At 41.8% G+C, this 13,962-nt stretch overlaps 1 protein-coding gene across 2 annotated transcripts in view; it reads left to right on the forward strand.

The window, feature by feature from the left end:
* Positions 1-13,962, forward strand: part of Cacna2d3 (calcium voltage-gated channel auxiliary subunit alpha2delta 3) — an 877,637-nt gene that overhangs the window by 768,944 nt on the left and 94,731 nt on the right. For both annotated transcript variants that reach the window (XM_058582154.1, XM_046452970.2), the window contains 2 exons: positions 8,998-9,059; positions 10,648-10,692. In XM_058582154.1, coding sequence (XP_058438137.1) covers positions 8,998-9,059; positions 10,648-10,692 — 107 coding nt within the window. The remainder of the gene's footprint in view (positions 1-8,997; positions 9,060-10,647; positions 10,693-13,962) is intronic.

The following is a 13,962-nucleotide window of genomic DNA, read 5'->3' on the forward strand; positions in this document are numbered from 1 at the left end:
TATCGATGTTTGGAATAAATTTCTCATGAACTATTTTTACTGACATTATCTTTCTGGAACAGATTGTGAAGTCATAACAGAAAAGTTGATGGAGGTGGCCTTGGTTCCCAGCCTGAATTAAGCTACAGATGCAGACTTTAGCCCTCCCAGGGCTGAGTGTGCAGCAGAGGTCCCTCTGGGTCATGGTGCACTGTGACCCGCAGCCAGAGGTTGCCTCATTTAACTAATCAAAAATATTTTCTCTGGCAATCCTATAAATTTTTTCAATTGAATTTTCTTTTTTTTTTTTTAAATATTTTTTAGTTGTCAATGGACCTTTATTTTTCTTTCCTTTTTTAAAATTTTTTAATTTATTTATTTTCCAATGAACCTTTATTTCATTTATTTATATGCAGTGCTGAGAATGGGACCCAATGCCTCACACATGCTAGGCTCTACCCCTGAGCCACCACCCTAGCTCCTCCATTGAATTTTCTATATATTATTGTCTAGATTTCTGCTTCTGTTGCAGTGTCAAATAACTTGGAGTATCCAGATCATATTCTAGCTGGCACTGGACTTGGGGGGTCCTAGATTCACCACCATTGCCTCCCAGCTCTGGAGGGAATTTGAGTCTGGCAGCTTTGAAATGAACTCAGGGTCCCTCCAGTGAGCTGGGTGCGCTTGGTCAAGTCCCTTTTTGTCACGGTGCCCAATAGTATGAGCCTAAGGATTGGGGGGCGTCCCTCTGCTCTATGAGTGACCAGCCCACGAAAATATTTTACTGCTATTTGGTATTAAATACACACAAACATCCAGCTCAGAGGTGCTTGGCAAATTCATGTGGCCATTCTACTATGGGTTTCGAAACCTTTAGACATGTGACCCCCAGTTTGGTTATAATCTCTTTGGTAAATGTTATTAGCTAGTGACCTCATAAGAAATTATTAACTAGGGAGCTATGATCGGAAAGCTTATAATTTTCTTAATGGACATTGATTTGTACAGCCCTGATTAAAATACAATGAAACCCAAGGCTTAAGTGTTTTATTCTGAAAAGTTGAAAGGGTGGGAATGGACTTTTAAAATGTATTGGCTTGAAAATTTATTGAAATAATATTATTTGAAGAGTTTTGTGAGCATAAAATGATCTGACAAAAACTATTCTCTGCCAGCTGCAGCGGCCTGAGAAGCCGGGGGACTATAGGTTTCTTCAGATGAGGTCTAGAAAACAGTTTCCAAAATACCTCAGAGGCCCAAAGAAAATTATTATTCCATTCTGCAGCTCTGCTCCTTCTTTTTAACATTGATCCAGTCAAGTAATTAGAACCCCAAATGGAGGAAACAGGTCTAATTGTCATTGATTGGACTTTACCCAAGGTGACTGTTCCCAAGAAACTCTGACGGGACAGGACGTAGCTGAAGTGAACCTGAGAGAAATCTGTGAGCAAATGGCTCAGGTCTTCCTCCACATTGTCCGCAGAAGCCAGGCACAGAAAATAGGTAGGGATGCTTCCAGATTAAAATAGGCCTCCAGAGTTATGCATCTTCAAGGAAAATCCCCCGCTAGGGCTTTGTCAATTCAGTGATCATGGGAGCCCTGCTTCTCCACCCTCCCTCTCACCACAGCATACATCATGTAGCTCTTTGTTATTAAAAGCGTGTACATATAAGAAAGATTACCACTACCACCCCTACCACAGGGAACACTTCAGAAGCAAAATATGCAACAGTTTTTGCGGGGGTGGGGGTTATATTTAAAATATCTGTTCCCTTTTTATCATCAGAATTCTTCTCTCAGCATCAGTTAAATTATGAGGTGTGCCTGCTGCTGTGAGCATTGGCCCCCCCCTCCCCCACTCCAATTTCTGGAATAATACCATACCCATCCCATCCAGGCTTTATCAAGATTATAACAAACACGTATGTCTTTTTTATTTTAGGGGTACTAGGGATTGAACTCAGGAGGACTTGACCACTGAGTCACATCCCCAGCCCTATTTTGTATTTTATTTAGAGACAGGGTCTCAATGAGTTGCTTAGTGCCTCCCTGTTGCTGAGGCTGGCTTTGAACTCACAAGACTCCTGCCTCAGCCTCCTGAGCTGCTTACAGGGATTACAGGCGTATGCCACTGCACTTGGCACAGATATGTATTTCTTTGTTCTGAATATCTTTCTAGAGGTTGTCCCTGCTTGATTTCTCTCCATTTATCCTCTTTTAAGAAAGCTTTTGGTTTTGCCAGCCTGACACCCAGGGGGGACAGGAAGACAACTGCCTTTTCTCCCCCACTCATCTTTGTGAGGATCCTCTGTTCTCAGTTTCACCCAAATTAGTCCCAGGATTTCAGTTGCCTTTTTTTGGGTCCAACATTCCATCATTGCAATTCATTAAAAATCTCCACATGAAATATTTAACAGATGAGTTATGTCATAATTCACATGACGGGTTTAAATCGTTATTCACGTGGTAAGTCCTTTTCTCCCGGACATCAGCAGATCTCTGGGATGGGCTCACATTGGATGTGAGGAGAGGTGAAGGGATCTTTCCTTCAACACTCCAGAACCGTGACTTGGTTCCAAATCCGGGGTTAATTGTAAAACAGTCCAAAGAAGTGACATTCAGATGTGTTGTTAGTTCTACTTAACAATTAAGTATTTTGAAAACAAACAGAAGAAAATATTTCAACAAATGTGGCTTGGCAAACAGCTATTATGGTTGACTGTTAATTGAGGCAAGTTGGAAACCAAATGTGCCACATTTTGTTATGCTCATTTTTTGCCATTGTGCACCAAGAAATAAAAATTCAGAGAGACCATCTCTAAGAGACTCAGTGTGAGATATTTACCTTGCTCTGTAAAAATAACTACTAGCCTGCTTCAGAAATATGACCAGCCAGCGGCCTTTCTCTGAAGAAGAAAACCCAGATGGGCATTTATTCACAGAATTTGGATTTGAAAGAATGTTCTACTCCTAAGAAAGCAAATGCATGAGAAATCCTCAGCGGGTATTGCATTTATTATTAACTTACAGTAGTTTTGTTTTCCCTAATAAAGGGATAGTTTTCTACTGTAGGCTCTATCAATGGGATGGAATCTACTAGAAGGAAACTCTCCTGTTTGTGGTCAAGTCAGTGCAGAGAGACTCCGGGAAGTGACTTTCTGCCTTTGCACCAGAAACAAATGGTCTTTGTCCACATTCTGCCTGCGAGTGCCTGGCCATGGAACCACACTTTGTGGCCAAGGAGATGTGGACCTGATAGCTCCAGTGTTAGGGACAGTATTCTTCCACTCTGCACCCTGGCATGTCTAGCCCTGTCCTGAGAGTGCAAAAATGATCACAATTCCAGAGGGGGAGAGTTTCAATGGTGGAGCACCCCTTTCATTAATTCTGAAGGGAATAGATTCATTTTAAGAGCTTGCTAGTTGACATCATGATTTTATAAAGCATTTACTTACTGATATCTCCTACCCTAAAGAACATTTCCAGCTGTGAACCGTTTGGATCTATCATGGATGTATTTTCTGCTTGGTCTTAACACATTGGCATGAAAGGTGTATTGGCTGTGAACTACAAGAATAGGAAGTTCTAGAAGCAAATCATAATGTGAATGATTTGCACATCATGGTCATTAGTCTTATGGATCCTTGTTTCACAAAAATTCTGTTCAGAAGCCAGAGCTTGTGGGACTCTCTTTGGGAAGACAAACTAGTGATAGATTGCATATCGGCAATAATGGGGACAGGATTCACAGCCTGGTGTCCCAGTTTAAAAAAAAAAAATCTGGTTAGAATTCCTTCATGGTGGCAAGATTGATTTTCTCCATCCCGAATGAGCTCTCCTTGCAAATCTGAATGTGTTGTAGGACTGGAGGACTAGGCAAGATTGGAAGTAGGGGTGTTATTGTGAGCTTGCGTGCCAGGCATAGTGAGGGCTATTTTACAAACCGGATTTGTGCTCCTAAGGGTATGTTGCAAGTTGAGGCCAAGCCCACAGAAAATTATTTCTAAATGAATACAATATGAAAAAGTTATTCTATTTCTAATTTTACATGTAACATTGTTATTTCGTGAGTTTCGGATTACACTTGAAGGCATGTCTATTAACATGATATGAGATGCATGCATGATTTCATCTTGAATGCATTTGAATATAATAGCACTGGAAATGTAATTTGTATTCTCAAATTTTATAAAGCAAAATAAATAAATCTTGGGGGGCGGTAGCCACATGGAGCATACTGGATTGATTTCTTTGGGGTTCTCTCAAACTAGCGACTTTCCTTTGCAGAGACAAATTGTCTCACACTGTGGCAGTTCAATCTAATCTAAGCTCTCCAAACCCTTGATATTAGGGTCAGCCTCATTCCATCCACCTCTAGGAGTGATGGTACTGTTGATCTGTAAAAAGCCTTACTTTCATTCCTTCAAGGACTGTTCCTTCAGTTGTTTTCTGGGATCCCTCCTGTGATTACTGACCACTATCCAATAGAACTCTGCAGTGAAGGAAATGGTCTAGGTTGGCATGGTCCAGATCAGTAGCCTCTATCTTTGTGTGGCCATTGAACTCTTGAAATGTGATTAGTGCAACTAAAGAACTAAACTGTGAATTTTATTGAATGTTACCTTTCGTAGCCACATGGAGCTAATGGCCACCAATTTGGACAGCCCCAATTCAGAGCATTGGAGGTCTCAGCATTATGCACCTTGATCTGAGTGAAAATCAAATAGTCTGTATGTTTTAGGCTTGGCCAGTGCCCTGTGATGTCCTCTCAGTCTGAGAATGCCGAAGTGTGACTCCCTGTAGCAGCTGACCTGCCCTCCCCAGGCTCTAGCCCCTGGCTCTTGTGTCACTCTGTCTTGGTCACTGAAACATACCACCTGGCACTGGGGTTCCAATGAATCTGGGGAAAAGGGATGGAACAAGAGAAGAAAAAGATACAAAGTTAGAAGGTTGGGAAAAGAGGATATCTGAAGACACTCCCTTGAAGTTCTGTGAAATGTGTTCCTTCTTGGCATATTGACATGAGTTGCAAGAATAGTCACCTAGATAATTTAAACCCTAAGAGAAATTGGGTCAGTGAAATTCTCATTTATTTTTATTTATTTATTTATTTATTTGTAGTTGTCGATGGACAGAATGCCTTTATTTTATTTGTTTATTTTTATGTGGTGCTGAGGATCGAACTCAGCACCTCACACATTCTAGGCAAGTGCTATACCATTGAGCTACAGCCCCAGCCCCCAGTAAAATTCTCTTAACAATGGCAATTCTCTTAACAGTGATTCTGCTCTTTTGCTGACTTCCAAAGGCCATCCCAGTATCTTGGCGAGGGGTGTGTGTGTGTGTGGGGGGGGTGTCATTGGTCTGGGAGACTCTTCCTTTATAGTCAAACATTGGGAAGGAACCTATGGAATCATTTCATTGAGGTCTGTTCAGCTCCTAGGAGGTGATAAGGTTCCACCAAATACTGTTATGAGAAGGAGACTCGGTCTCTGCCCTGTGGTAGAGGTTCCCCACAGGGAGCCCTGGAGCTTTCATAATGGAAGTGAAGAGTACCACAGACTCCTGGGGGCGGAAAATATGTGGATGATTTTCTGGACTGTCTAAAAAATTTCAAACCCCAGGAATGGCGTTTTTATTTTCTGCCCTCTCCTTGGGACTTGGGTTTCACTAAAGCATTTTCTGTCCTTGTTTTCCTTATTAAATTCGCAAGACTGACTTGAAGCAGAATACAGTGTTATGGCCTGAAATGTTGTTGAAAGGACAGAACAGCCTGGCATGACAAATAGCTCAGGTTCCATTTAGGTTGTGGGGGAGGGGCAAGGAGGGGCACTCACTGATGTTAAAATGTGTTCTCTGATAAAGGTTAAAAACAGAAACAAAAACCATGTGGAACCAAATAAAGGAAAATAGTGATGTTTGAGATGGGATTTTGTTCTTAATTTTATTGTTTTGTTTTGTTTTATTGTAGTTTAAATCATTTTCATGCTTAAGAAATAACAAGCCCAATGCCTGCACCAGTGGCAAACACATTTCATTCTCTGTCTCCCACTGTCCGGGCCCTTTGCCTAGAACTTCCTCTGTAAGCTTTCAGACTGGACGTTCTAAAATAAAAAATCTGAACTGGGCACAGTGGCACATACAGTCAGCCACTAGGGAGGCTGAGGAAGGAGGATCACAATTTCAAGGCCAGCCTGGGAAATTTAACAAGACCCTGTCTGGAAATCAGAAGGGCTTGGGATGGAGCTCAGGGCTTGCCTAGCGTGCATAATGCTCCAGGTTCAATCCCTAGGACTTCAGAAGCAAACGAAGTGGAAATCGTATTCTACTACTTCTGTAAAGTAGATTTCAGCTTATTTTTTTCTCTAAAGGCCAGATAGTAAATGGGTTCAGATTTTGTGAACCATTCTGTCTCTGTTGCAACGACTCAATTTTGTCATTGTAGCCACAGGCAGTATGTAAACTAAAGGTCGTGACTGTGTTTCAATGAAACTTTATAAAAGTAGGCTGGATTTAGCCAGAGAAAATAGGTTAATCCCTGGCTTGCTGCATCTTCTTCAGATGCTTTGGCCAGACATCTAAGACCACTTACCATTTGACCTCAGCTTACACAAATAGATCCCCATTCTTCTCAGGCCCCAGAATACACAGTTCCTCCTGTGGGGTCACCATCTTCTTGTTCTTAATGTTGCTATGAGTTGGAGCTCTGTGTTCTACCTTCCACAAAGATCTCATCAGCTCCACGAGGCCAAGTCAGCCTGTCTATACTCCACAGTTCTATGCTTATGCCTCTAATATAGATTTTATCATTTAGTTCCTTCTGAACTAGACTTCAAGGGATTGTGTGGTCTCCTTTCCATTAGTACCCAGAAGACAGTTTAGCCCAGAGAAGGCCACTGACCCACCAATGGAACTGTGAGTCTCTTAATCACAAAAAAAGTATGTTAACTTTTAGGTGAAAATCTTGCAAACCCCAATGCATGCTGGGAAGCCAGGGCCACTGTTGCTGGAGGAGGCCTGGGGTCAGCCAACAGGAACACAGCCAGGTGGAAATGGAACAGACCAGTTGCAGTCAGATCTACGTGGGAGCCCTGGCTCAGCAACCCCATGGCCCAGACAGGGAGTGAATGAAAAGTGGGGGAAGTGGTGTCTAGGTTAGGGCATCAGAATCAGGGAGAGGATGCAGCCTACTGGAGAAAGATCAGAGAGACCTGGCCTGAATGATTAATGGCATAGAGGACTGACTCATGAGGAAAGATTACCGCACCCTGAGGAGCTGGGGTACAGGACCAACAGGGGCAGATGATAGCAGGCTCCAAGTATGTGAGATGGATAAACACCCTGGAGCAAGCAGCTAGCTTCATTAGGGAGGTGAAAATAAGGGCCCCGTCAAAGAATGGGAAGGGCGCTCAGAAAGGGCCTGGGAAACTAATGGAAGAACTTCAGAGGTAAGAGGTTAGCCAGGGGCAGCTGTGGACTGTCAGAGCTGGAAACACCAGGGAAAGACTACTGTGGAGTGACTCTCTCAGGGAACCATTGTCAGCCCCCTGAGGAGCTGATGTTAAGGTATATGCCATCATGCCCAACTCCCTCCCTGTCTTTTTTTTTTTTTTAAATCAGAGCTTCTTGTTCCAAGCCCTTCTTCAGCACAGGGCACTCACCTCTGTTGTTGGTGCCTTTAAGGAAATCCCAGCCTGCACCCTGGTTCTCACCTTGTTATCTGGTCCGACATAATGGAGACCAGCTTTATTGGAAGCACCATACACAGCCCTCATACTCCCAAATCCTTCAGGTATTCATGGAAATTTTCTTCAAGCCTGGAAGAACAGCTCAAGATGTATTCAGACCAGGTGGCTCACATCGTGCCTAGTAGGTCTATGGCAGACAATTTACAGAGCAACCAACCTTGACCTCCTCAACCCTTACTGAACAGTAGACTCACCTAGGGACCTTTAAGAAACACCAGACCGAGACCCTCACTCCTGGAAATTCTGGCTTAAATGGATTTGGGGGGTGATGACGTATGATGAGCTTGTTCAGGTTTGAGTTCTGAAGTTCCCCTGCATTCCTTCCACCTCCCAGGGTTTCAGATCACTTGTGGTATCTTTCAATCACAAGAGTGGCTATGCACCATTGCTTTAGGAAGCTTTTCACAGACAAGGAGTTATATAATCTCACCAGAGTTCCTGGGGAGAGAAGAGTATTGAGATGTGGACACTAGGGGACTCCCTGCTAAATACCAACCTGGTGTTAAGTGCTTTTCAAATGTCATATCTCAAAAGGGCAGGCAAAATGCATGTTTTAGATATCCAAAGCCATAGAGCGTGTCATAGCTGAAAGTGGACCTGAAGAAGTACTGATCTTTTTCAAAATGTTTTTATTAGTGCATTACAGCTGTTCATAATAGTGGGGTTCCTTTTGACATAATCATACATACATGCAATATAATTTGCTCCATTTCAATCCCTAGTACTTCTTCTTTCCCTCCCCTCCTCCCTCCTCTGTTCCTCTTTCTCTATTTTACTGGTCTTCCTTCTATTCATTTATTGTTTTTTTAATCTTTGCTTTATAGATTCATTGTGGTATATTCATATACATACATATACACACACACACACACACACACACATATATATATATAATTGCATAATTTGATCAATTTCCTTCTGTACTTATCTTTAGAATATGCTTTTTTTAAAAAAAATCTAATTACAGCTTGTGTTTGGAGGATTTTTATAGCAAGTATATGAATAAATTTTAGAAACATTAAAGTAACGTTTCTCCAAAGAGTCATCTGCATTGTATTCTATTTGTTCTTAGCAAGAGTTCTGTATGTAGAGGTAACCTTGAGAATTTCTTATCTGGAAGAATAAGTTGTGTGCATCCCTGTAAATTTTTTTTTTTTTTCGGATATGCTTGTATCAGCATCTTGCCCTGATGGGTAATTTTCAGGGATAATCTTAAATAATTATGTAAAGGGATCTCTGATGCTCTGTCTTATTTATAATTTGTTCCAGCTGTAGGCATTCAGATGAAACTTGAGTTTTTCCAAAGGAAGTTCTGGACTGCCAGCAGACAGGTAAGGTATAATCACCATCTTGAAGCATTAGCGACACTGTTATTATACAGGTGTTCACATTTGGGTACCCGGAGACTAAAAGTGCCAGTTTACTGATGAATGTAAAATAAACTGTCAGCTGCTCAGATATCCATTCATTTCACTGCAAAATAAAGGGCTGCCAACATGTTAGACACCACGTGCTGAGCAAAGTAGGGAATTTGCTCTTAGGAACAGTTTGAATTATAAGGTCAAGATACCAACTTTCTGTAAGGAGTTTTTCTTTTACTATTGGGAACTTTTAATATTAGGCTTTCATAGTGACTTCCTCCTAATCTTGTTGTGATGCCTGGTTAGTTGAGAGTTCTTTATTGCAATTAAGAAGACCCTCACATGGGGGCTGGGGAGGTGGCTCAAGCGGTACCGTCCTCACCTGGCATGCGCAGGGCGCTGGGTTCGATCCTCAGCACCACATAAAAAGTAAAATAAAGATGTTGTGTCCACCGAAAACTAAAAAATATTTAAAAGTTCTCTCTCTCTCTCTCTCTCTCTCTCTCTCTCTCTTTAAAAAAAAAAAAGGAGAAGACCCTCACATGACTCGTTTTTACTGGGGATTGAACTCAGGGGCACTCGACCACTGAGCCACATTTTGTATTTTATTTAGAGACAGGGTCTCACTGAGTTGCTTAGGGCCTCGCTTTTGTTGAGGCTGGCTTTGAACTTGTGATCCTCCTGCCCCAGCTTCCCCAGCCACTGGAATAACAGGCATGCACCACTGTGCCCAATTTGTTTTGTTTTCTTTCTTTCTTCCTTCTTTTCTCTCTCTCTCTCTCTCTCTCTCTCTCTCTCTCTCTCTCTCTCTCTCTCTCTTTCTTCTTCTTCTTCTTTTTAATGTATCTGCCTATTTTGGTCAATGGACTTCTGTGAGCTATTCTGCTTAGAGAATCTGGGTACATTCTTTCCCCTCTTTTTGCTAAGGATTCTTAGTGATATTTGCTTAGAGCACAAATAGCAAGTGATATACTGATAAACTGCCTCTGCCCACTCAATTCTACATGTTGAAAGTATATATCTGAAGGAAATGATATCAGCATATCTAAGAGACACCTTCAGTCCCATATTCCTTGGGTGTTATCACAGAGCTAAGATGTGGAATCCAACTAGATGTTCCTCAACAGATGAATGGATAAGAAGATGGTATGGTATATCATTTCTTAAGTTAAAATACTTTAAAAACTGCAATGCTAAGAACACAGACAAGAATTTTGGTAAGTCATAGGAAACTGATTTAAAATTAAATAATTACATAATTACGTCTTGTTACCAAAAGATTTGATATCTTTAAAAGATATCATCCATATTGAATGACAACATAAAATAGATGGAAAAAAGCCAGCCCTCCCCAGATTGCTTTATATGTCTCTTTTATGACTGTTTGGAGTTGATATTGATTCTGGAGAGGGGAGCCAAAGTCTCATCTTGAAGCCTTCTCTTTGGATGAAATTTGGTGATTTGCATCACAGGCTTTGACTTTAATAGCTAAGTGGCAGCCACAGCAGATGCAGGGACATCCCAGTAACACAGTCTCCCTTGTTCTTGCCCCATACAGTGTGCCTCTCTGGATGGCAAATGCTCCATTAGCTGCGATGATGAGGTAAGATGCACCCCTGGCCTTCTCTTGTTTCTGGCCAAGCAAAGGTGATAGATGGCACTTTCTAACAGAGAGAATGCCACTATCAACAAAGCCAGTTCTGACATGTCACTTTGGAGCAATCTCAAGCAAAAGGAGGGGCGGGGGGGCAGATATTTTCTTTTTTTTTTTTCTTTCTATTTTCCCCCTCCAATCAGATAGTTTTTTTTTTTTATATAAGGACTGGGGGAATGAACTTTAAATATACCATGGACAGCACTGTTAGAATTTGGACATTTTATTTGTAGGAAATAATATCCATTAGGACTACTCTGTGAAGCTCATATTACCGTTCTCAAGATTTTCCCCTCAGACCTCTCTTCTTTCCATTCTCATAACTGCTCAGTGAAATAAGTAGGAATTATGGACCCCTTTTGCAGAAGAGAAAACCAAAGATCAAGAAAGTTAAGTGATTCAGTTAATTTCATGCAATAAGCAAACCCAAAATCTGGATTTGAAAACTCTGAAACTCAGAATTTTTCTTTCCAGAATAGTGCTTTTTGTCTTCAAGTCCTCTTCCTCTCCCTCTCCTTCTTTTGGAAGGAAGAATTTAAATCCCACCCATCAGATATGAAAGAAAAAAAGTGCCGCTGCCCTGAGCCTATCCATCAAATTTACATTTTTTACAGAATCCACTCAGTACACCCTCCAGCCCATGCTTTAGAGCAAGGAGAATCATAGTGGCCTCCTGCTTACACTTAGGTAGCTTCTTCTTTCCTGTATTAGCTAAACATTATCAATACATAAACTAAACTTTACAAATAATCATGTTCATTTTCCTTCTGGTTACCACAAGGACATAAGAAATCCTAACCAAACATAATTTCAACCCAGAAAACATAGATTAGAAGTGGACTTCAAAAAAGTATTCAAGGCTGGGCACGATGGCACATGCCTGTAATCCCAGTTGTTTGGGGAGCTGAGGCAGGAGGATCGTGAGTTCAAAGCCAGCCTCAGCAATTGAGTGAGGCCTTAAGCAACTCAGTGAGACCCTGACTCTAAGTAAAATACTAAAACATTTTTAAAAAAGGCTGGGGATGTGGCTTAGTAGTGCAGTGCCCCTGGGTTCAATCCCCGGTACCAAAAAGAAAAGAAATAAATAAATAAAGGATGAAATTAAAACAGTACACTTTGTCCCCAAGGGTCTAGCTGCAACTTTAAATGAAAATTCTTTTTAAATTTTTTATTATTTTAGTACTGGATTTTAAACCCAGGGGCCCTTAACCACTTAGCCACATCCCCAACCCTTTTTATATTTTATTTAGAGAAAGGGTCTCACTGAGTTGATTTGGGTCTTGGTTGTGCCACTTGGTTGCTGAGGCTGCCTTTGAACTCGTGATCCTCCTGTCTCAGCCTCCCAAGTCACTGGGATTACTAGCCTGGGCCACCACACCCAGCACCTCAAAATTCTTAATCATAATCACAAACATTGTTCAAGTTTCAGTATGCAGAGTAAAAGCCAATCCATCAGGTTTTCAGTGGAAGCCCAAGTTTTTCTGATCATTAGATCACAAGTAGTTTCCTTTAGGAAAGAGCACTCTATGAAGTTTGTTGATCAATGCCCTTTCAGTAAGTCCAGGGATAACTTCCACAGGACAGCCACAGAGGCCTCAAACCTGCCCTCTGTCTTTAAGACATGCATTGCCACAATGGAAAGCTGTACTTACATGCAACTCAAGGATGATGTCAATCGATCAGCATCATGAGGCTCTGAGTTAAGCTCTTTCCTTAGTAATTGAGGGTACTATTACTAATCTCAATTTATAGTAATGGAGGATGGTTGGTTGGTTGATTAGTTGGCTGGTGAGATGGATGATGGTTTGGGTAGTGGATTGGTTGATTAATTAGTTGGTCAGTTAATGGTTGCTTGGTTGGTTAGATGGTTGTTTAGTTGGTTGATTAGTGAGGTAGATGGATAAGTGCTTAAATAATTTAATGAGTAAAGGCCAGAGGGAGTAACTGTCCTACAATCTTCCTCACAGTGCCTTGGTGCATCCTCACATAAAAACATAAAAATGGATCCCCACGTAGAGTGTACCTTGCTCAGTGACTGATTTCACAGGTGGTATAGCAAGTGACTAAAGGCACAAGCTATGCAGTTAGATTGACCAGCTTCAGACTGTGACTCTGACAATAATAAGATGAGTAATCTTGGACAATTTTCTGAGCCTCGCTGTGCCTCTGTTTCCTCAACTATACAATGGAAAGAGAAACATCCACCTCATGGAGGAAGAAGAACGAATGAGAAGAGGTATGAAGAAATCCATGGCGTGGCTTCCGCCAAATGATAAATATAAAATATAAATATAAAATATAAACCAACAATGTCAGGACTTTTTCTTTCCTCAGTAGCAGTTCTGGGTCTGAAACTTCAGATGACAATGGCATGTCCACTGGGGCATTGTAAGCTCAGTGGTCCCCTCCTCTCTCCAGGGATCCTTCTTCAGCAGCCATTGGGATGAACCCCATTTAAATGTCATTTAAAGGTTCCTACTTTGAAAATTAAGATTTGAAGTGGCCCTGATTTTTGAACTTGCAATGATGCTCAAATGTGCTCAATTTGCAATTTGAAACTATCATCCCCTTTCCTTTTTGACCCTTAAATTTTGGTGCGTAGTTGAATTGTTTTATTGTTGTTGTTTGGTTTGGGTTTTGGGTTTTTTTTGTAGCACTAGAGATTGAACCCAGTAGTCCTGTACCACTGAGCCTCATCCCCAGCCCTTTTCTGTTTGTTTTAAGACAGGGTCTCATCAAGTTGCACAGGCAGGACTTGAACTTGCAATCCTTCTGCTTCAGCCTCCCCAGTAGCTGGGCATGTGCCACTGCTTCTGGCTTGACATTTTAAATGGAATAAGTCAGCCCTGATTCCCTACCCATGCACATTGCCAGTCTTTCAGCAGGCTTCTTTCCATGTGTCATTCTCCTGTGAGACCATGTCCTTCCTCTTCCCCAGCTGCCCTCAAATGATCAGGTCCCCATTCACAAACAGCTGTGGGGGCCGATTAAGTTCAGTGCTTCTGGATTCTCCACAGCCCTAAAGAGCTGGCCTAGCCTCTCAGACTGATGGAAGAAGCTTTGCCTTAGGTCCCCTCTTGCCCCTTTGTCTCCCCGACTGGGCATTGGCAGGAGTGCCCTGGCCAGTGGGTGGGATCAGTGAGGCAGGATGCCCTCCCATCTTGCAGGAGAACATCCAAGTCAGGGCCTCCATCTACCATGTGGGTTGAAGATCCTGGC

This window comes from Marmota monax, unplaced genomic scaffold (assembly GCF_021218885.2).
Source record: "Marmota monax isolate L192 unplaced genomic scaffold, Marmota_monax_Labrador192_F-V1.1 WCK01_AAM20220418_F8-fsc00042, whole genome shotgun sequence".
Lineage (NCBI taxonomy): Eukaryota > Metazoa > Chordata > Mammalia > Rodentia > Sciuridae > Marmota > Marmota monax.